General features: G+C 51.8%; 1 protein-coding gene across 3 annotated transcripts in view; it reads right to left on the reverse strand.

Annotated features, from left to right (window-relative positions):
• LOC102456878 (complement C3) overlaps window positions 1-22494 on the reverse strand; it is a 93876-nt gene that overhangs the window by 37704 nt on the left and 33678 nt on the right. For 2 of the 3 annotated variants that reach the window (XM_075902306.2, XM_089774859.1), the window contains exons 17-25: window positions 21072-21272; window positions 19754-19865; window positions 18307-18392; window positions 17993-18132; window positions 13488-13700; window positions 12022-12082; window positions 8922-9008; window positions 6244-6447; window positions 2048-2123 (exon numbers count right to left, since the gene is read on the reverse strand). In XM_075902306.2, the coding sequence (XP_075758421.2) occupies window positions 2048-2123; window positions 6244-6447; window positions 8922-9008; window positions 12022-12082; window positions 13488-13700; window positions 17993-18132; window positions 18307-18392; window positions 19754-19865; window positions 21072-21272 (1180 nt within the window). The remainder of the gene's footprint in view (window positions 1-2047; window positions 2124-6243; window positions 6448-8921; window positions 9009-12021; window positions 12083-13487; window positions 13701-17992; window positions 18133-18306; window positions 18393-19753; window positions 19866-21071; window positions 21273-22494) is intronic. The other variant, XM_075902307.2, reaches the window with a different exon arrangement.

A 22494-nucleotide genomic window follows, 5' to 3' on the forward strand; every position in this document is an offset into this window, starting at 1 on the left:
TGCTGGCAGGCTTGCAACCGGCACGAACACTGTAGCCAGACCGTGCCCCTTTAAGGGCTCCGGGGCTGGGAAGGGGGCAGAAAAGTTTCCCTGGTTGTGCCCAGAGTGGCCACCAGGGCAACCTGGGAGGGGCTAGCCTCCAACTAGTTCAAATTAAGTGGCTACACAGCCCTTAATTCGAACTACTTAATTCGAACTAGGCGTTAGTCCTCGTAGAATGAGGTTTACCTAGTTCGAATTAAGCGCTCCTCTAGTTCGAATTAAATTCGAACTAGTGGTTTGTATGTATAGACGCTATTAAAGTTAAGTCGAACTAACGGCTGTTAGTTCAAATTAACTTTGTAGTATAGACATACCCTTTGTGAGCACCTCCTTGGGGTCAGGGTCGCCAGGCCTGCGCTGGCTCTGGCTACGAGTGGTGACCAGTGTAGACTCACTGGTTTTGTGCTGTAGTGCCCCACAATTCCCAGGAACCGCTTCGCTCTGTCTCCAGCAGGCTAGGCTCTAAGGTGTGGGCCCATGCATTGCAGTCGTACCAGACCTTCTGCTTCCTTTGGGCCCTGCTCAGGTTCTCTCTGGCCAGGCCCATGAGCTCAGCGAGCCTTTCCCGGAAGGTCAGGACGTATTCCACTACTGACTCACCCTCCGGGGAGGCCTTCCCCTCCCACTCATCTCTCAGTAAGTCCCCATATCTGCCTCCCATAGAACAGCTCGAACGGTGAGAAACCCGGGGACTCCTGGGGCACCTCCCTGTATGCAAACAGCAGGTGGGGTAGGTACTTGTCCCAGTCCTGTGGGTGCTGGTGCATAAAGGTCCGTAGCATCTGCTTCAGAGTCCCATTGAATCTCTCCATCAACCCGTTGGTTTGGGGGTGATATGCCGAGGCCCAGGTGTGTCAGACCCCACACTTCTCCCTCGAGCACAGGAGCAGGGCCGACACAAAGTTGGATCCCTGGTCCGTGAGAACCTCCTGGGGGAACCCCACACAGCAGAAAATGGTCAGCAGTGCATCTGCCACTGTGTTTGCCTCAATAGAGGGCAGAGCTATGGCCTCGGGGCAGTTGGTAGCCAAATCCACTGCTACCATCATAGGCATGGGCACGGGGTTCCCCCGCTCCTACACCCCCGTAGCAGCAAGAACAGATTCCGCCAGCAGTAGAATAGAGGGATTTAATTGCTTCTCCAGGATACAGCACAGCAGAGACGTGGTGTGATTACAGGATTCGGGCCCCTTGGGTTAGGGGTCTATCACCCAGCAACCTCAGTCTGTCTCTCTCAGGGTTCCAGCCCAAGACTGCCCCTTCCCCCAGCACACTCTTCCTGTAACTTGTGGAACTGGTTTTAGCCACTGCCCTGGGGTGGTAAGGCACCCCCTGCTGGGCCGTGCTTACAGACAGCTGCCAGTGGGGTCCCCCACAGCCCACAGCCCAAGCATAGTAACTAGCAAGGTACTAACACTACACCACAGAGTGTAAAGGGTTAACTGGGTACCTGGTAAGCATTAATCTTACCAGCACACTTACCTGGTGACCAGTTAGCTAGCTAGCCCTGCCCGACTGGAGCAGTTTTTGCCCACAACATGGTGCAGTGGGCTCGGTCCTGCCAGGTTGGAGCAGCTCCTGGTGTGGCGTGGTAGGCCTGGCCACGCTGGAGCAGCCCTTCAGGGTTAACCGGTTAATCACACCGTTGACCTGGTTAACATTTTAAACGGGAATTTACATCCCTTCCCGGATGGACTGAAACCTTTTCCCTGGGGACTGAAACCTACCCAATTCAGTTCACACAAGCCACCAGGTTCTAACACACAACCAGCTGTTGATCTAGGCCAGGCTGATGACAAGTGACCACGCAAGGGACTGGATCTCTCACACTGTCAAGCCCCCTCCGTTCTTAATCCCCGGCGTGTATTTTTTCTAAAGAGCCAGTCCTACACCTGAACTTTGCCCATTCGCTGTAGCCAGGGGGCTCGCCTGTAGCCCACTACTCTGGCAGGCATAAGCCAGAGCAAAAGAGAAAAGGAAAGTGTTACAGAAAAACAGACTTTACCATGTGCTTGAGGTTGACTTTGAATAGGGGGTATATGAGTGGTCAGATTTCTTATATGCCAGTTGCTGTGTGTAACCTGAAAAGGAGAAAGAAAGGCCTTTGAAATGTGTTCTGTATTCTCCTGCCTTACTCCGCCCTCCTGCCTTACTCAGTCCACCCTCCCCCTTTTCATCCCTTTTCCAATGGACCATCTCTACCTTCAGCGAGCTGGTGGTCATGTCCCCCATCCCGTTTGCTCCCAGCAGTCAGTTTGACTGGGAACCCAGTTCAGGAAGCACCCGAGCACTCCAGAGGCAAGCGACCAAGTCACGGCTGGCTGAGGACATGTCTTCACCGCCCTCTGGATCAATGGGCAGTGAATCACTCCAGCAGGGGGCGATAGACACGCTAAATAGACCACCCAGTGCTCTCCCATCGACATCGGTACTCCACCAAAACGAGAAGAGTAGGAGGAGTGGGCAGGAAAGCGTTTGCAGCAGGTATACCATGGTAAAGACACTGCCGTGCGCAGGTCTAAGCACACTGGCTTCCAATGCATTATTCGTGTGGCTGAAGTTGCAAACTGAGGGCTGACGGCCTGTGGCTATATAGACAAGGCCTAACGCTAATGCCCGCGTCACAGCTAAACTCCAGCTAGTGCAGGCCGAGCTGTGAGCCGGGCACGGTGCAGGGGCTACCCAGAAGGAAACGGAAGGGGCAGCACAGGCTGTAGAGAGGGGGAAAAAACTTAAAAAACAACAAATAGTCTGTGAATGGCAATTAGAGCTTTCTTCAGAGAGAGCATCCATGCCGTCTGGCTGCTCTCTGGAGCCAAAGCACATAGCTTTTCTGATGCACTTGTGCAGGGTGGACGTGCTCTTGCACCAGAAGTTTTGGCGGAAGATCTCTTCCACAAAAAAGCTTCTTGCTGCAGAGGCCTGTAGTGTAGCTGTAGCCCTAGAGAGGTGTGGCAGTTACACCTTTCACCCAGCAGGGCGGCAGTGGCACCAAAACAGAAGGCAGCTGCTTCTAGGCAGGAGCAGCCCCTGTTGCGGATAGGGACCGGTTTTGTTCAACATCTTTATTACTGACCTGGATGAGGGGATGGGTTGCACCCTCAGCAAGTTTGCGGATGACACTAAGCGAGGGGGAGAGGTAGATATGCTGGAGGGCAGAGATAGGGTCCAGAGTGACTTAGACAAATTGCCGGAATGGGCCACAAGAAATCTGATGAGGTTCAACACGGACAAGTGCAGAGTCCTACACTTGGGACAGAAGAATCCCAAGAACAGTTACAGGCTGGGGACCGACTGGCTAAGGAGCAGTTCTGCAGAAAAGGACCTGGGGATGACAGTGGATCAGAAGCTGGATATGAAGCAAGTCATGCCAAACTAATCTGATAGCTTTCTTTGATAAGATAACGAGCCTTGTGGATAAGGGAGAAGCGGTGGATGTCATATACCTAGACTTTAGTAAGGCATTTGATACGGTCTCGCATGATATTCTTATTGATAAACTAGGCAAATATAACTTAGATAGGGCCACGATAAGGTGGGTACATAATTGGCTGGATAACCGTAGTCAGAGAGTTGTTGTTAACGGTTCTAAATCCTGCTGGAAAGGGATAACAAGTGGAGTTCCGCAAGGGTCTGTTTTGGGACCCGTACTGTTCAATATCTTCATCAATGATGTAGATATTGGGATAGAGAGTACGCTTATTAAGTTTGCAGATGATACCAAACTGGGTGGGGTTGCGACTTCTTAGGAGGATAGGGACATAATTCAAAATGACCTTAGCAAGTTAGAGAAATGGTCAGAGGTAAACAGGATGAGGTTTAATAAAGAGAAATGCAAAGTGCTCCACTTAGGAAGGAACAATCAGTTCCATACATACAAGATGGGAAGCGACTGTCTAGGAAGGAGCATGGCGGAAAGGGATCTAGGGGTCATAGTGGACCACAAGTTGAATATGAGTCAACAGTGTGATGCTGTTGCAAAAAAAGCAAATATGATTCTAGGTTGTATCAACAGGTGTGTTGTAAGCAAAACTCGTGAAGTCATTCTGCCGCTCTACTCTGCACTAGTTAGGCCTCAGCTGGAGTACTGTGTCCAGTTCTGAGCGCCACATTTCAAGAAAGATGTGGAGAAATTGGAAAGGGTACAGAGAAGAGCGACAAGAATGATTAAAGGTTTAGAACATGACCTATGAAGCCAGGCTTCATGAACTGGGCTTGTTTAGTTTGGAAAAAAGAAGATTAAGGGGGGACATGATAGCGGTTTTCAAATATCTAAAAGGGTGTCACAAGGAGGAAGGCGAAAATTTGTTCCTCTTGGTTTCTGAGGACAGGACAAGGAGTAATTGGCTTAAAGTGCAGCAGGGGAGGTTTAGATTGGACATTAGGAAAAAATTCCTAACTGTCAGGGTGGTCAAATATTGGAATAAATTGCCAAGGGAGGTGGTGGAATCTCCCTCTCTGGAGATATTTAAGAACAGGTTAGATAGACATCTGTCAGGGATGGTGTAGACGGAGCTTGGTCCTGCCTTGAGGGCGGGGGGCTGGACTCGATGACCTCTCGAGGTCCCTTCCAGTCCTATGATTCTATGAGTCAACAGGTTGCCCTTGTAGCCAAGAAGGCTAATGGTGTATTAGGATGCATTAGGAGGAGCATTGCCAGCAGATCTAGAGAAGTGATTAGTCCCCTTTATTCAACTCTGGTGAGGCCACATGTGGAGTTCTGGGCCCCCAGTTACAGAAAGGATGTGGACGCATTGGAGAGGGTCCAGCGGAGGGGGACCAAAATGATGAGGGGGCTGGAACACATGACCTGCGAGGAGATGCTGAGGGATTTGGGTTTGTTTACTCTGCAGAAGCGAAGAGTGAGGGGGGATTTGAGAGCAGCCTTCAGCTTCCTGAAAGGAGGTTCCAAAGAGGATGGAGAGAGGCTGTTCTCAGTAGTGACAGATGGCAGAACAAGGAGCAATGGTCTCAAGTTGCAATGGGGAGGTCTAGGTTGGATATTAGGACAAACTATTTCCCTGGGAGGGTGGTGAAACACTGGGATGGGTTCCCTGGGGAAGTGGTGGAGTCTCCATCCCTAGAGGTTTTTAAGCCTCGGCTTGACAAACCCAGTCTGGGTTGATTTAGTTGGGATTGGTCCTGCCTAGGGCAGGGGGCTGGACTTGTTGACTTCCTGAGCTCTCTTCCAGCTCTATGGTTCTATGATTCTTCCTAGGGCCCTACCCATAAGGCTGGGTCAGGAAACATGGGATATGGAGGGATGAATAGCCTGGAGTACAAAAGACTGCGGGGGGGGGGGAGGGGGAGGGGAGAAGGAGGGGGGTGTTAGATGGGTTCAGAAGGGCTAGTGGAGGAGACAAAGTGGGGAGGGTTCGAAACGGGAGTAGGGGTGCAGAGCCACATGGGGACAGAGGAGAGATTTACAGGACAAATGGGGGAGTCACAAGAGGAGTGCCGGGGCACATGAGAGAGGTAGCTGAGTGGAGGGCGGGAACACATGGAGATGGAGGGGTGCAGGGACACATAGGGGCAGATATACCTGCTTGAAGGAGGGAGACTAGGAACCAACCCCCACATGAATGTGGGAGGCTTGCTATCAATTCCTCCCCCCCCACTAAAAGATCTGATCCATCAGTTTCCAACCTGCTGCCAACAGCCTTCCAAATTCACACCGAGGCTCCTTCGCGGCCATTCCTTCCCTCTCCCTCAGCTCCTCCATGATCTCTGGTTCAACCCCCTCCCCCGCAGCCTTTGCACTGCCTCTGAGGGGGGCAAGAAATCGGCGTCGGGACTGACGTTTAAACAAAATGGTGCTGAGTTTTGTAGTAAAGCGGCCCCAGATGGAATCTATTTGTCAAAAATCCATTTTCTGGATTTTTTTTTTTTTTTGCTGTCTAGGTTGTTACAGACACACCCGCTGCCCAGTATTTTGACATAACGCCCGGTCGTCATGCCAGGGTTGAGTAGTTTGGTCGTTTCCTTGGATATACGATATGTAGATTTTAAAACTATGGCGTGCGGCATTTTTAATTTTTTTGGCACAGAATTCCCCCCCGGACTCGTCGATAGGTTGACAACACTGACGTTAGCCATCCTGGTCCCTACCCTGTACCCTGTACCGCACGCTGGAATACACAAGCCCTGGCAACGCGCAAGAGTCCAGGGGAGGACCTGCTGTCACTCCCGAAAGCTTCTCACCTTTCCTGATCAGCTGGATGGCTTCCGTCCTCTGATCCACCCCTATCCTGTCCCACTGGTTGGTGTTGTCCAGGAAGTGGGTGGCGATGACTGTCGGGGTCAAGCTGATCATGTTCTGCTCCCCGCAGCCGGAGGGCACCACGATAAGATGCCCCAGCTTGGCCCCGTCGATGGAGTTTTCTAGAAGTTGTGCCATAGGGTTTCCTGGCCGAGAGGAGAACCTGCTGTGAGTTCACGTCGGGGTGTGTGGTGGGAACAGGGAGAAAGTGGCCCTTGAAGGGTCCTGTAGACCTGTGGGTCCCAACCTTTGTTATGCCGTGGACCGGCAAACCCATTCACAAACCTTTGGTGGACTCGCAACATTGTATTTGCATATTTGTTAGGCTGCTGCAGGTGAAGCCAGCTGTTTGTGGTGGCTCTGGGGACTGGGGCGGGGTACACCTTGGCCTCAGAGCCCTCTCCCAGTGCCAGCCCTAACCCCTATAACCCCCCACTCCTCCACTACCCCCCAGTGCCAGCTACTGGCCTCAGAGTGGCCTATGCCCCTCAGAGCTTCCCTGGGCCACCCGCCCCTTAGAACCTCCCATCACCAGATTCCTGGTGACAGCCTCCTGTTTTCAGAGGCCCACTGCACCCAGTCCCCAATATTAGCCCTGTCCTCAGAGCCCCCCCAGTGCCAGCCCCCTGCCTTTTAGAGCCCCTCACCCCCAGAGCCCCCCATCACTAGCCCTGCCCAAAGACCCCAGTGCCTGCCCCGCCCCTCATACCTAGCCCCGTGCTTCCTCCCAGCTGCCAGCTGAGCTCTGCTCCCTGGATGGCAACTGCTCTAAGGCTGTCAGGCTGGGCTCCGTGCAGCCCTCTCACTCCACAGCGAACCGCTCTTCCACCTCCTGGAGCAGACCCCGCCCTTGCCCGGCGCTGGTTGGCTGAGAGGTGGGGCAGGACACGCCTCTCCTAACAACTGCGGCGGGAGGGGAGGCGCTGGGCGACATGCCTGTGTCGCAGCCCCGAGAGCCACCGCGGCCTGGCACCAGGCTGTGGACTGGCAGTTGGGAACCAGTGCTGTAGACTTAGCACTCTGACCCAGGAATGTGCCTTGATGCCCTCCAAAGCCAGGGCACCCACCACCCTAGGACTTGGTTCTGAGCCTGGATCAACTGATCCAAACCCTGGTTAATGTTACCCCAAAAATATTCTCACTGGAGACCACCCAGGGTTACACTAGCATGGGTCTATTGTTTGAGGAATTAGCACGACCCTATTTGCACTACAAGCTTAAAGCAAAGAAGACAGAGCTGCCATCAAAGGTTTAAGCTAAAGAAGGAACCAGCTCTCTCTTTCACACACAAACAAACAAGCATCTCTTCACACACACACACACACACACACACACACACACACACACCCCGTCCCCATTCATTCACTCCTTCACACACAGTCACTCCTGCACTCACACAGGAACATGGGTTGCAGAAGGAGCCGAGGCATGTTGGTTCTGGAGGGTCTGTCTGCTTCTCATCGCTGGAGAGCTGGTCAGGAGCATAGACACGGGCTTTAGAGAGGAGTTTCTCAGGAGCAGGGGTAGAAAGAGAGAGAGAGAGATCTCACATCTGCTCCTCTCCTTAAATAGTATGTGAAGGCTCCTGTGACTCATTCACCTCATCAGCAGGGAGCATGCCCAGACTTCCCTTTATCCAGCAAAAGCCGCAGTTTGTGATGACTTATCACCACGTGCTCTAGTCAGCACTGCAACTTCAAACAAAACACACAAGCATGCACAAGCACACACACAGGGGAGAATGCAGTTCCGAGCAGGTTACAGAGTGACTGAAAGTTACAAAGGTTACAGAGTTTCAGCTTACCATAAGTTTGGGTATGCTTACACCTCCACCCTAGTTCCAACTAGGGTGGCTAATGTAGGCATTCGAACTTGCAAATGAAGCCCAGGATTTAAATATCCTGGGCTTCATTTGCATGTTCCCGGGCGCCGCCATTTTTAAATGCCCCGTAGTTCGAACTACCTGCCCGCAGCTACACGCGGCACGGACTAGGTAGTTTGAATTGAAGCTCCTAATGCGAACTACCGTTATTCCTCCTGCAAGGAGGTTTAACGGTAGTTCGAATTATGAGCTTTAATTCGAACTACCTAGTCCGTGCCGCATGTAGGGCCGTCCCTTTCTTCCAGGATCTTGGTCCCAAACCCTAATTCTCACCTCCCAGGGAACAACTCCAGCAACAGAGAATAAAGCAAATTCTCCTGCTGCTTTCCACAGCTCCCCCAAAAAAATTTTTCTAACAAAAAGACCATCACCAGTGTTCCCTCTAATCTTTTCCTTTCATATGTGGATTTTTATATCCACGTGCAGAATAATTTTTATGTGCACCGAGGCATGCACCAAAGTGTACCAACAGCAGACACAAAACCTACCTGTGGGTGCTCTATTAATCAGCAGGATGGCATTTGAATCTCTCCCAAGTGGCTGCGCCAGTGCACGGCTTACAGAGAATTCTGAACACCAACACCGTACCTCTTCCTTGACTAAAAACTTGCTCGCACATTAGGAAAAACAACTTGTAAGACTATAACACTGGGACTATTTGCGGACCTTTGGCCTAACAGTCTTATGAACTCCTGAGCTGTGTTTCTAAGTACTTTCCAGTCACAGGCTCTTACTCACCATTGACAGAGACTTTGGTTTCTGGTTCAGTGTTTGGAACAATATCATTTATATCCAGCGATTTCACCTTCGTTACCTGTTCCCCGCCTGTGAAAAGGAGAGAAGACACCCTTAGGGAAAATATGAGCATCCCATGGTCTTCGCTGCTACTCTTTGTCCTGGGTCACTTCCTGTGGGCGTGCGCAGAGCACGATGCTGGGGGATGCAGGAATCAGGGTTGAGGCGTGAGGAGGGGCTCAGGACAGGGTGTTGTTCTGTGGGGACATGTAAGAGCCAGGGCAGGGAGTGGGGGGGCTAAGAGCAGGGGGTGGTGATGCAGGGAATCAGGGCAGGAAGTTGGGTTTGGAGGGGCTCAGGGCAGAGGTTGTTATCTGGGGGGGTGCACGAGTCAGGGTTGGGGAAGGTGAGGAGGGGCTCAGGGCAGGGGGTTGTTATGTGGGAGGGGGGCTGTAGGAGTCAGGGTTGCATTGTATGTAAGAGAGCAGTGTGGTTGCTCAGAGCTCCAGTATATAGAGGGAGAAAAGTGTGTTAAGAGTCTATGGCAGTGGTCCCCAACATGGCGCCCACTGGGGCATTTATGTGCACCCGCCGAGCGATCAGGGCCGGCCCCAGGCCCCGAGCGCATGGCACATGTACAGCCCCCACACCAGGTGCACAGCACATACGTGGCCCCTGCCCTGGGCATGTGGCACATATGTGGCATCGCCCCCGGGCACACGGTGCATGCCCAGCCCTGCCCCTGGGTGCCCGGCAGCCCCAAAAGGTTGGAGACCACTGGACTGTGGGTTAAGTTTAGAGGTGGAAGCAACAGGGGTGATATGGTTGGTGTCTGCTGGATCAGGTGGATGAGGTAGACAAAGCTTTCTTCAGACAACTGAGCGAAGCTTCCAGATCACAGGCCCTGGCTCTCATGGGGGACTTTAATCCCCTTGATATCTGTTGGGAGATCAATCCGGCAGGACACAGACAATCCAGGACGTTTCTGAAGAATGTTGGGAATAACTTCTTGGTACAAGTGCTGAAGGAATCGACCAGGGGCTGTGCACAGCTTGACCTGCTGCTCACAAACAGGGAGGAACGAGTAGGGGAAGGAGATGTGGGTGAGAACCTGGGAAGCAGTGATCACAAGATGGCAGATTTCAGGATCCTGACCAAAGGACGAAAGGAGCGTAGCAAAATACACACCCTGGACTTCAGAAGAGCAGACTTTGACTCCCTCAGAGAACTGATGGGCAGGATCCCCTGGGATGCTAATATGAAGGGGAAAGGAGCCCAGGACAGCTGGTGGTATTTTAAAGAAGCCTTATTGAAGGCTCAGGAAGAAACCAGCCCGATGTGCAGCAAGAAAAGCAACTAAGGCAGGAGACCAGATTGGCTTACTGGGGACATGCGACTCCTTTGAGAGGAAGGTTAGCCACAGGGCCCAGACGTTATCCTTGGACCATGAACATAGATTTATTCCTCGCCCCGGTGCAGGCCCGCTCCTTAAATCGTCACCGGCGTCCTGTCCAGCGCTCTGCGGAGCTGGCGTGGCCTACGACTGATGGCTCTTGGGCATTAGCAGGGAGGGCAATCTAGGCAGCACTGCCCCAGTCCCGCCCCTTCCATCTGAAGACCCGCCCATTCCGGGAGAGTGGAGCTGCCCCCCACACCTTACCCAGGGGCTTGGCAAGTCTGTCGGCTCACCCGCTCTGGTGCAGAGTCCATGTACAATAGGGGCGGGGAACCTTTTTTGGGTCAGGGCCACTGACGCACAGAAAAATCAGTCAGGGGCTGCACACAAAGTGAGAAACAAAAAGAATCCACCCCTCACCAGCATGGGCTCCCCAATGGTGGGGGGAGGCCCGAGCCTCAGGGGACGGATCCTGGAAAGCCGGAGGCTGCATCTGCTCCCCAGGCCTTAGGTTCCCCAACCCTGATGTATAGCTCCTGCAGAATGAAAGGGTATGTCTACACTACCCTCCTAGTTCGAACTAGCGGGGGTAATGTAGGCATACCGCACTTGCAAATGAAGCCCGGGATTTGAATTTCCTGGGCTTCATTTGCATAAGCGGGGCGCCGCCATTTTTAAAACCCCGCTGGTTCGAACCCCGTGCAGCGCGGCTACACGGGGCTCGAACAAGGTAGTTTGGACTAGGCTTCCTATTCCGAACTACCGGTGGAACGAGGTGTACCGGTAGTTCGGAATAGGAAGCCTAGTCCGAACTACCTAGTTCGAGCCCCGTGTAGCCGCGCTGCACGGGGTTTGAACCAGCGGGGTTTTAAAAATGGTGGCTCCCCGCTTATGCAAATGAAGCCTGGGAAATTCAAATCCCGGGCTTCATTTGCAAGTGCGGTATGCCTACATTACCCCGCTAGTTCGAACTAGCGGGGTAGTGTAGACATACCCAAAGGCACTATGCCCATGGGAAGTGACTGGGTAGGAAGGAGTCCAGCAGAAAGGGATCGAGGGGTCATAGTGGACCACAAGCTAAACATGAGTCAATAGTGTGACACCGGTGCAAAAAAAGCAAACATGATCCTGGGATGCATTAGCAGGAGTGTTGTGAGCAAGACACGAGAAGTCATTCTTCTGCTCTACTCTGCACTGATTAGGCCTCAGTTGGAGTATTGTGTCCAGTTCTGGGCACCACATTTCTAGAAGGATGTGGAGAAATTGGAGAGGACCCAAAGAAGAGCAACAAGAAGGATGAAAGGTCTAGAGAACAAGAGCTATGAGGGAAGACGAAAGAACTGGGCTTATTTAGTTTAGAAAAGAGAAGACGGAGAGGGGACATGATAGCAGTTTTCAAGTATCTAAAAGAGTGTTACAAGCGGGAGGAAGAAAAATTGTTCTCCCTAGCCTCTGAGGATAGGACAAGAAGCAATGGGTTTAAACTGCAGCAAGGGAGGTTTAGATTGGACAATAGGAAAAAATTCCTAACTCTCAGCGTGGTTAAACACTGGAATAAATTGCCCAGGGAGGTTGTGGAGATATTTAACAGCAGGTTGACAGACACCTGTCAGGGATGATCTAAGGTGCTTGGACCTGCCATGAGGGCAGGGGACTGTCCCTTCCAGTTCTACGATTCCATGAAGACAAATCCTCATGGTTACTCACCTGCTGCAGCTGGATCCAGCACAACGGAAATAACCGATTTTGTTACTCTCGTCCCTTCAGGCTAGGAAAGTACAAGAAAGACCCAGTCAACGTGTAACTAGAGCTATTTGCGGTGTCATTGTAAACAGGTTGGTCCCAGGACCGAGGCGACGATTCTTCCTAAAAGTGGAAGCCCCACCTCCCTCTGTGGCCCCACCCCAACCCCGCCTCTCTCCTCAAGACCCTGACCCCTAGCCAAGCAGGAATCTGGAGCTGGGCCCAACTTCCTGCCTGTGGTTGAGAGGGCCGGAGAGCAGCCCTTGACCCACGTCCCCACCCCTGGGTGCCCCAAGTGACATGTCCACGGCTTCTCACAGCTGACGAGGCCCCCCAGGCTGCTCTTACCTGGGTTCCAGCTTCCAGTCTGGCTGGGGGACAGGGCTGGGCCCATGGTGAAAAGTGTGAGGATCCCCTACCCCCCCCGGTTCCAGTGCCCCGGTTGCAGGGTATGAGCGAGACAGGGGAGGAAGGGTCAGGCAATATCTTTTCATGCCTAATCTACATCTCGTTCCACGAGGAGTAACGGTAGTTCGAATTAGAGAGCCTAATTCAAACTACCTACTCCGTGCCGCGTGTAGCCGTGGGCACGGAGTCCGCACTAACGGGGATTTAAAAATGGCGGCGCCCGGCAAGATGCAAATGAAGCCCGGGATATTTAAATCCCGGGCTTCATTTGCAACTTCGAATGCCTACATTAGCCACCCTAGTTCGAACTAGGGTGGCAGTGTAGACATACCCTGAGGGATTTGGGTCTGTTTAGTCTACAGAAGAGAAGAGTGAGGGGGGATTTGAGAGCAGCCTTCAACTTCCTGAAGGGAGGTTCCAAAGAAGATGGAGAAAGGCTGTTCTCAGTAGTGACAGATGGCAGAACAAGGAGCAATGGTCTCAAGTTATGGTGGGAGAGGTCCAGGTTGGATATTAGGAAAAACTATTTCACTAGGAGGGTAGTGAAGCACTGGAATGGGTTACCTAGGGAAGTAGTGGAGTCTCCATCCCTAGAGGTGTTTAAGTCTCAGCTTGACAAAGCCCTGGCCGGGTTGATTTAGTTGGGATTGGTCCTGCCTAGAGCAGGGGGCTGGACTTGATGACCTTCTGAGGTTTCTTCCAGCTCTATGGTTCTATGATTGTATGGGCTCTAATGCACGAGGTAAAGCATAACCACCACCAGGCAGATTTGAACCGGCGATCTCTGGAGCAGTGTAGGTACCTCTCCAGTACGAGCTATAAAGCCAGCTGGCACACCACTTGGGCTGTGGAGCTCCCTTGTTCTGCTCGCCCACTGTCCATGGTCTAAGTGCCACGACATAGGACAGTGAGCCACACTGGGGCTGTGGCATACAAAAACACAGACTCCAGAGACAACTTAGCCAGGTCACAAGCTACGGGTCCCACGGCCAGATGCGGCGGGCCTGCCACCCGGTACGTACCACGACCTTCAGCTTCTTCTTCACCCCGTCAAACACGTACACGCCCCAGACGGAGGCCTTGACTTCGACATCGTGCAAGCCCAGCTCCAGTGGGACGATTACTAGTGGCACCGCCCGGGACGACATGGGCGGGATTTCCAGTATCTGCGAGTATTTTGCTTTGGAAGAGGATGCGCTGCAGAAAGCCGGATTGTGGATCAGCTCCATTCGCACCTGAGAAGAGAAAGGGAGGGAAAGCGGCAGCTTTTACATAGAGTAACCAGAGGGGGCGCTGTTCGCTCGGTTACAAACCACTGCTTTGCTGACAGCGTCCCAGGGTCCAACCCTGCCAGGTGCCAGATGCTTTTGGCGAGCAGATGGGGCTCAGCATTTTGCCGTGTAAAATCCTCTGGCAAGGAGTTCCACAGGTTGACTTCACTGCGTAAATAAAAACTTCCTTTTGTTTGTTTTAAACCTGCTACCTATTAATATCATGTGGTGACCCGTAATTTCCTATTCAGTCTTTAGACCGACAGCTGAGATGGATGGCAACAAGCCCAGTGAATGTTAACTGGCAGTCTGACTTCACCATGGATGGAAGTGGGATGATTATATCTGCAAGAACGTGGACAGTGGTATCTGCTTTCTAGCCACTGGTATCCACTGCCGTGAATGTGGATACAGGTCTCTAGAATTCATTTTTGTGGATCCAGACGCAGGTGCAGATGCAAATTTTATTTCTAGAATCCTGCAAATGTGCAGTGAGCCGCTTTATATCCGTGGGGATGGACATCCACCGATGGGGATGGGCATCGCTACTGCTCATTTTTGCAGCTGAAGATGCAGAAACTGTTTTTATACCCCGCAGTCCAGAGGAGGAAATGACCTCAGGCTTTCAACAACAAAAAAATTGACAAGGGCACAAACCAAAGAGTCTTGAGCAGGCCTGGGCAAGAAGTGGCCCGGGGGCCAGATCCGGCCTGGCAAACACTTTCTTCCAGTCCTTGGACTGCATCTGGTCATTTTCTGTTTATATCCTGCCATCAATGCCACCAAATTTCCAGGCAATGGCTCAGGCAGCAGGATCTTATTTAAATGCCTCATGACTCCTGGTCGCAGCACTACCCTGGCAGGGATGGGAGCTGAGAGCCATTTAATAGCTGCAGTAACCCCGGGACGGCTGCCAGGCCATGCATTAGCAGAGGGGCAGGGAGCCCTTTGCTGGGTTTTTAATTCCAAGCCTCCAGCCCCCGACAACTCTAGTCCCCAGCTCCACCCCTTCTACCCAGGCTCCACCCATTCCAGGGGGTGGAGCTGACCCATGACCGCATACCAAAATTCATTAAGTGGCCCCCCTGTGAAAATTATTGCCCACCTCTGCTCTTGAGCAAAGCCAGCAGTGATGGGAGAAGAGAAAAAGTCCTCTCCTGGGTCAGTATCTGGTTAAAAGTCAGGCAATAATGCAAGTTGGGTTTTCAGAGCAGAAAGAGGGAAATAGCCAGGTTCCCCAAGGATCTGTGATGTGATTTGTGCTCTTGAACATAGGTATGCGCAGGGGGTGTGCCCAGGCACACCCTAATGTCTCAAAAAAAAAGTGGCTTTGCGTTTTAATTGAATCACATGATATGCTCTTTTAAGTAATTTTAAGTCAGTTGTTAATTAAAAAAGAATTGAGTTTAGTTAAGTTTTAGTTTCTTTAGTTTGTTTGATGAATAAAAATAATGTCCTTTATGGTTGAATATTCAATAAAGGTTCGCCTTTAAAAAAAATTAAAAATAAAATTCCCTCGGTGCACACCCTAATGAAATGTGCTGCCACGCTTTTGCTCTTGAACATAGTCATGAATGATCTGCGAAAGGGGGTAAACCATAAGCCCCACCCCTTCCGGGAGCCCAGAGCCAGTACCCCCCTTGCCCAGGGGCCTGGAATTCTATTGGCCCCCCCGGGAGGGGGCACTCCATTTAGAAATTAAAATGTTGGCTGGGGTGTGGGTGGGTGCACCTCCCAAATGCTACCACCAGTCACCTCTGGGCTAGATGGACCATTGGTCTGTCCCAGCATGGCCAGTCTTATAGGTATGTTATATAACTGTGGGATTTTTTTTTTTAGTGTGTTTTTTCCCCGTGTTTTTATTTTGACGGATGGTGTGTGGCAAACACAAGCCAATCCTTGGCACTTTTCCTACTAATAATGCACCAAATTTGAGTCTCTCCGTGCCAAACGCAAGCCCAACCTGCTGCCCGCTAAGGATTCTGGGTAGTGCCGCCCAACCAGGCCAGGTTTGGCATTATATTAAAACTCACCACTAGAGGGCATGCAAGCCCACAGGACAGACATCCGTCCTTTTGGGAAGGGAAACGTTTTAGAAGAACCCCCAAGCAGCCCTTGCTCTGGGCACGACCGTTCGTAAATACACCCTGCCCACGGGATTGGCTTGACCCGATTGTTTTCAGGTGTCCATTTCAGGCCAGAATGGGCGGGGTGGGACCCCCGCCTTGGAGGAGACTGGGCCCAAGCGCTGCTCCTCTGCCCGGAACATGGCCCAAGCCCCTGCTCTGCTCCCTCCCTCTGAGGTCCCATCAACACCCCACTCCCACCACCCCAGTCCCCACCCCTGCTTAGCCTCCTCCCGAAAGGTCACACCCACCACTCATGCCTCTCTTGGCTGCCTCTCCCAAGAGGCTCCTCCCCCGGTGCCTGCTGCCCTCCCCTCTCTGCCTCTCAGAGAGTCCCTCATTTGCATATTTTTTTCCAAGAAAACTCGTAGCGTAGACGTACACACATAGAATGGCCCGGGTGAGGGGCTATTTTGAAATAACAGTGGAGCGCCCACACAGCCCCTTTTCCAAAATAGGCTTTATTCTTCATAAAATGAGGTTTACAGAAGTCAGAATAAGCCTCCCGTTATTTCAAAACAATGCTATTGCTCTGCAGACGCTGGCATTGTTATTTTGGAATAACAGCCTTTATTCTGAAATAACTTTGCTGCGTAGACACACCCTAATTGACCACTCCTGGACTGAATAGCCTGCCCAGTGCTAGGGTTGCCAGATGGTTTAACCAAAAATACCTCAAAAATACCACCTCTCCTCCCCACAAAAAAAACCCACTGGGGGAAAATTCTGTTGAGGAGAAAAAAAAGGGGGGGGAGGAGACCAAAGTTGTTGAGCAAAAATAAAAAAAGTGACCCTAAAAGTTATTAAGCAAAACAAATAAAATAAAATAAAATAAAATAAAAAAAATAAAATAAAAAAAAAAGCATTAAAACAACATGGCCGCTTTAGGCGTGAGAGGGGACAGGTTGAGCACTAAGACCCAGGGAAGGCATTGTTTCCCTTTGCTTCAGGTCTTTTTTGCCGGCAGCCATCTTGTTTTCTTGATCAAGCTCCCCCCCTTCCCCCCAGGGGACGGAGGTTCGGGTCCGAGGGCCCGAGGGAGGAGGACCAGGGGCTGGGCCCAGTTGCTGAGTGTGTTGTAAGGTTGCCAGGTATCTGGTATTTTTGCCTCCTGGTCAGGAAAAAAACCCAGAAAATACCGAACATTTTAGGTGTTTGGTATTTTCTGATTTTTTTTTTACCAGATAGGAGGTGAAAATACTGGACTGTCCAGGCCAATACCAGACACCTGGCAACCCTACCCAATGCATCACTAAGGGTGCAATCGTGAAGTGATAATGGAACTGCCACTGGGCAGATTTAACCTGTAGTAGAGCTTCGTGTAGGAGCCTCTACAGCTTGAATTACAAAGGCTCTCAGCTTAGGCTGTAGAGCTCCCTTGTTCTTATCTCTGGCTGTAAGTCGGGGTGGCCAACCTGCGTCTCGGGAGCCACATGCGGCTCTTCACCCCTGAAAGTGCGGCTCACAAAGCCTCCCCCACGGCTCGTGAAGCTGCCCCATGCACCCCTACAAACGGCCCCTGGCTCCCTGTGCTCACTGGGTGCAGGGGAGCTGTCTGGTGCGGCAAAATGGTGTCGGCAAGATGGTGGCAGCCAACGGGAGCCTGATGTGACCAAAAGCCTAACCCACGGTTTTTAAACGGGCAGCCTCCTTTTTTTTTTTAAATCCCTCAACAATTCTGGTGCAGCTCTTCGCATTTTTCCCCCTCCTGTTTCAGCTCTCTTAGTTGAATGGGTTGGCCACCCCTGCTGTAAGTGGTCTACAGGCTACTCCATGGGACAGGGACCCACACTAGGGGCTATGTCTACACTGCCCCCATTCTGCCGCGCCTCATTTGCATAATTAACGAGGCTCCGTTTTTGCACAAAAACTCCCTCTTGTGCAAGAGCCATTCTTCCGCATTTTTTTCAGGAAGAATGGCTCTTGCACAAGAGAGGGTTTTGTGCAAAAAGGAGCCGTGTAGATGGCTCCTTTCTGTGCAAAAGCCTCTTGTGCAAAAACAACCTCATTAATTATGCAAATGAGGTGCAGTGAAATTCCTCCCTTTGCCTCATTTGCATATGTTTTGCACAAAACGGAGCCAGTGTAGACATAGCCTAGTTGTGTGGGTTACACCGGCGGTGACTGTACCTTGAGTTTGTCTCTCACGTAGTTGTAGAGAACAGCCCGGATCTCCACCTGTTCGTTCCTCACCACGGAGTAGGGCAGCCGGAGGTCGATGAAAAATTCTTTCATCACTGTGATCTCATAGGGGTCGGCCACACAGATCCCTGCGAGGGGAAAGGACCCTGGGGTCAGAGGCAGCGGGCTTCGCTAGTGAGACCAGTTTGCTATCACCCAGGTTGTCACTGTGATGGTTTCAAGGCCTGTTGCTTTCTGGGGCTTCCCTCCCCCCCGTTAGATTTTCTCCGGGCTCACTTCAGCCAGCAGGCGGCGCTCCTCACCTTTGGTCTCCGAGATGCTCACAGCCAGCACCTCCCAGGTGGTGATGGAATCTGCCAGGGTAATAGTCATCGTCTTGGAAGAAATCCTACAAAGACAAGAGCCGCAGGATCTCAGGAGAGGGGAGGTGGAACCCAGGCAAGGGCCTAAAACCCAAAATCCACCCCCCCTTGAGTGAGATTCAAGGCTGAGCTTAGGGTTGACAGATGGTTTCAACAAAAATACCGGACACACTTGACATTACGTCACAATCTACATTCCATCTTAGTTAGAAAATCCTGGACATTTCTATTTTCTCAATTTGTTTCCTGAACAGAAAGCTCAAATACTGGACTGTCCGGTTCAAAACTGGACACCTGGCAACCCTAGCTGAGCTCCTGACCATGCACAGACCTTGACTTCAGCACCCATTGGGCCTACGTAGGTTTGGTGGCTTTGGTTTGGGAGCAAAATACAGCATGGAAGGATGGGCCAGGTCAAGAGCACTTGACTGATTTACAACCCCTCCAGATCTGGCCCTGCGAGAACTACCTAGCTATGCACTCTCCTGCCAGGGGGGAAGTAGCTTATATTTCTTACAGGCAAAGGTGAAAGGCAGCGGGGGTGCCCCAGCAATAGGTGGTGGAACTGCAGCAAAAGCCAGCAGGGAGCTGTTGAAAGAGCTGGTGGGGACCAGAGTTGCAATAAGCCAGGGCCTGTATGAAATGTTAAGTTACTTTCACCATGGCTTATGTAACCGACACACCTAGGCTGTGTCTACACTATGAGTTTTTTTGGCAGAAAATATGCTAATGAGGGACACATTAGCATGGGTCGCGACATCATTAGCATATTTGCTGCCCTTTCTTTTTGCGCAAAGGGTTTTTGTGCAAAAAGAAGCCGTATGGACATAAGGATCGTGCGCAAAACGAGGTGTTTGCACAAAAAGGAAACGTCCACACGGCTTCTTTTTGCGCAAAAACCCCTTGCGCCAAAAGAAACAGCAGAAAATATGCTAATAAAGTTGTGACTCATGCTAATGAGTTCCTCATTAGCATCTTTTCTGCTGGAAAAACCTCGTTGTGTAGACGTAGCCCCCGTGTGGGTCGATGTCCCATGCAGTGGCCCTTAGTCCACTTACAGCGAGAGATAAGAACAAGGGAGCTCTACAGCCTAAGCTACACACCAGCTGGCTTTGTAGCTCAAGCTGTAAAGGCTCCTGCTCTGAGGTCCCAAGTTCCAGTCTGCCTAGTGGCAGTTACACTTACAGGTACTATCCTACTGCAACCTGCCGGGGAGTCAGAGTGGAGGAGGGTCATGACAGGCCAGGACCTGTAAGAAATTTAAGTGGGGAGGTAGGGAGGTATGGGCAGACGGGTGCTGAAGGCTGCAGAAGTTACTGGGGTTTTGGGGGTTGCAGGAATCAGCTGCCCTGGGGCACACTGGCTTTACTTGCCCCTTTGCTCTTACCCGTCTTTGTCCGGCTTCTGGGTCAGCTGCCACACATGCCATAACCAGCTCTCTGGAAAGTGGCTCCTCGAGGTAATAGACTCATCTTGTAAGAATCCGTCATCAGTGTCACCTGGGGCAGGAGAGCCGGGGCAGTCAGCTGAGCCGCGAAATCCCCACCCCCATGCAGTGAGACTCAACAGGACGGCAGTGATGTCGTGGCATGAACCACTAGGTTTTGAGGCCCCCGTGTTGTGGAGGTGGAGCATAGACTCATAGAAGCCTAGAACTGGAAGGGCCCTTGCGAGGTCATCGGGTCCAGCCCCCTGGCCTCAGGGCAGGACCAAGCACCGTCTAGATCAGTGGTTCCCAACCTTTTCCAGAGGGGGACCCATTTTGACAATTCAGGAAGACTTGGTGACCCAGAGCAATTCAAAAATGGGGGGAGGAGGAAGGGCAGAGCCACCTGGGGAGACACTTGGCGACTCTTTTGAAATGTAATGGCGACCCATATTTGGGTCCCAACCCATAGGTTGGGAAACCCTGACTAGACCGTCCCTGATAAGTGTCATAGAATCATAGAATCACAGAGCTGGAAGAGACCTCAGAAGGTCATCAAGTCCAGTCCCCTGCTCTAGGCAGGACCAGTTCCAACTAAACCAAGTGTCTGTCCAACCTGCGCTTACATATCTCCAGAGATGGAGATTCCACAACCCCCCTAGGTAATTGATTCCAGTGTTTACCCACCTGACAGGAAGTTTTTCCTAATGTCCAACCCGAACCTCCCTTGCTGCAGTTTAAGCCCATTGCTGCTTGTCCTGTCCTCAGAGGCCTAGGAGAACAATTTTTCTCCCTCCTCCTTGTAACACCCTTTTAGATACTTGAAAGCTGCTATCGTGTCCCCTCTCAGTCTTCTCTTTTCCAAACTAAACAAGCCCAGTTCTTTCAGTCTTCCCTCATAGCTCATGTGTTCTAGACTTTTAATCGTGTTTATTGCTCTTCTCTGGACCCTCTCCAATTTCTCCACATCTTCCTTGAAAGAGGGGCCCAGAACTGGACATAATACTCCAACTGAGGCCTAGTCAGCGTGGAGTAAAGCAGAAGAATGACTTCTTGTGTCTTGGTGGCCAGCTGGCTGGGGGAAGGCGCTAGCCACCCCGCATGGGGCTGCCTTATTTCCCCAGTGTTAACTGCTTTTCTTGGGTGGCTGCTTCCCCCCACGGCCAGCCCTGTTCAGCTGCTGGGCTGGGATGCCGGCCTCCCTCAGCGAATGGGATCAGGGCTGGCCCGTGTGGCCCCATATCCTTCCACTGCAGTGACATTAACACCCAGCACTTGCTTCTTGCCAGTTCCAGGTGGAGCTCCCGCTGCCGCTCGTCCCGCACGGTCTTGATGTAGTTGCAGCACTCGAGGAAGGCCTGCCGGCACTCGGCCGTGTCCAGGATGTACCCAGCCCGCTTCTCACAGCTGTGCCCCATGGGGTTCTCGTACATCCCGTCCTCGCAGCATTTCTTCAGCGTCCGGTCCTGGTACGCTGCCGCTGAAACGCACAAACCACAATGGCTGGCCTCCCGAGCTTCTGCTGGGCCTGTGGTGTCCTACAAAGCCTAATGCAGATGAGCCAATAGGGCGGACACGTGCACCTGCTCCCAGCCCTCCCAGAGCGTATGTGACCCCAATGTAGACATCCCTGCGGTCGCACTCACCTCCCAGGTGTTTTGCCTCCCCGTTTTGCTGATCCCAGAAGAGGACCCGCAAGGCAAATGCCTCTTTCCAGTTTCTCCCAGCCTTGTTGCCCTTCCCCACCCCTGAGCACCCTCCCCTTCGCTGGCAAAGGAGGGGAGGCAGGCTGGCACAAAATACACCTTTGCTGATTGGATGAGGAATTCTCACCCACCCAAGGGAGTTTTCCACATGGTCTTGACTGAGCGGTTCATGCAAATGAGCATCTGACCCAGGCTGGAGGCAAGTGCCTTCCTCATTTTTAACCTCCACTTCCTTGGAGTGCACATAGGACCCACTTAGCTCCCAATCCCCAGCCGTTCCTCCACATCACACCGACAGCTGCATGTGATCACACTCAAACGGAGCTTTTTTATCTCCTCTCTTAAAGCAACTCCACTTCCTTTGCTCTCTCTTTTGTCCCTCTGGGTACGAAAAGCACTTTACTTCAAAAGTCGGCGCCATGTGGATGCGCCAAATTTCAAAATAGCCTATTTCGAAATAAAATCAAAATAAGATGCGCAATTTGTACAGCACAAATTGTGTATCTTATTTCGATTTTAGAGTGCAGTGTAGACAGACCCTCTGAACCACCCAGGCATCTTCTTTTCTCCGGTACAACCATGTGTAATGGACAGGAGGAGTGCGGACCAGCACCCGGTGACTAAGGGTATGTCTACACTACCCCGCTAGTTCGAACTAGCGGGGGTAATGTAGTCATCCGCAATTGCAAATGAAGCCCGGGATTTGAATTTCCCGGGCTTCATTTGCATAAAGCCGGCCGGCGCCATTTTTAAATGCCGGCTAGTTTGAACCCCGTACTGCGCGGCTACATGCGGCACGGAGTAGCTAGTTCGGATTAGGCTTCCTAATCCGAACTAGCTGTACTCCTCATTCCACGAGTGATGTCATTCCACGAGGAGTACAGCTAGTTCAGATTAGAAGCCTAATCCGAACTAGCTACTCCGTGCCACGTGTAGCCGCGCGGCATGGGGTTCGAACTAGCCGGCATTTAAAAATGGCGCCAGCCGGCTTTATGC

The sequence above is a fragment of the Pelodiscus sinensis genome, chromosome 31, assembly GCF_052426305.1.
Source record: "Pelodiscus sinensis isolate ZL-2025 chromosome 31, ASM5242630v1, whole genome shotgun sequence".
Classification (NCBI taxonomy): domain Eukaryota; kingdom Metazoa; phylum Chordata; order Testudines; family Trionychidae; genus Pelodiscus; species Pelodiscus sinensis.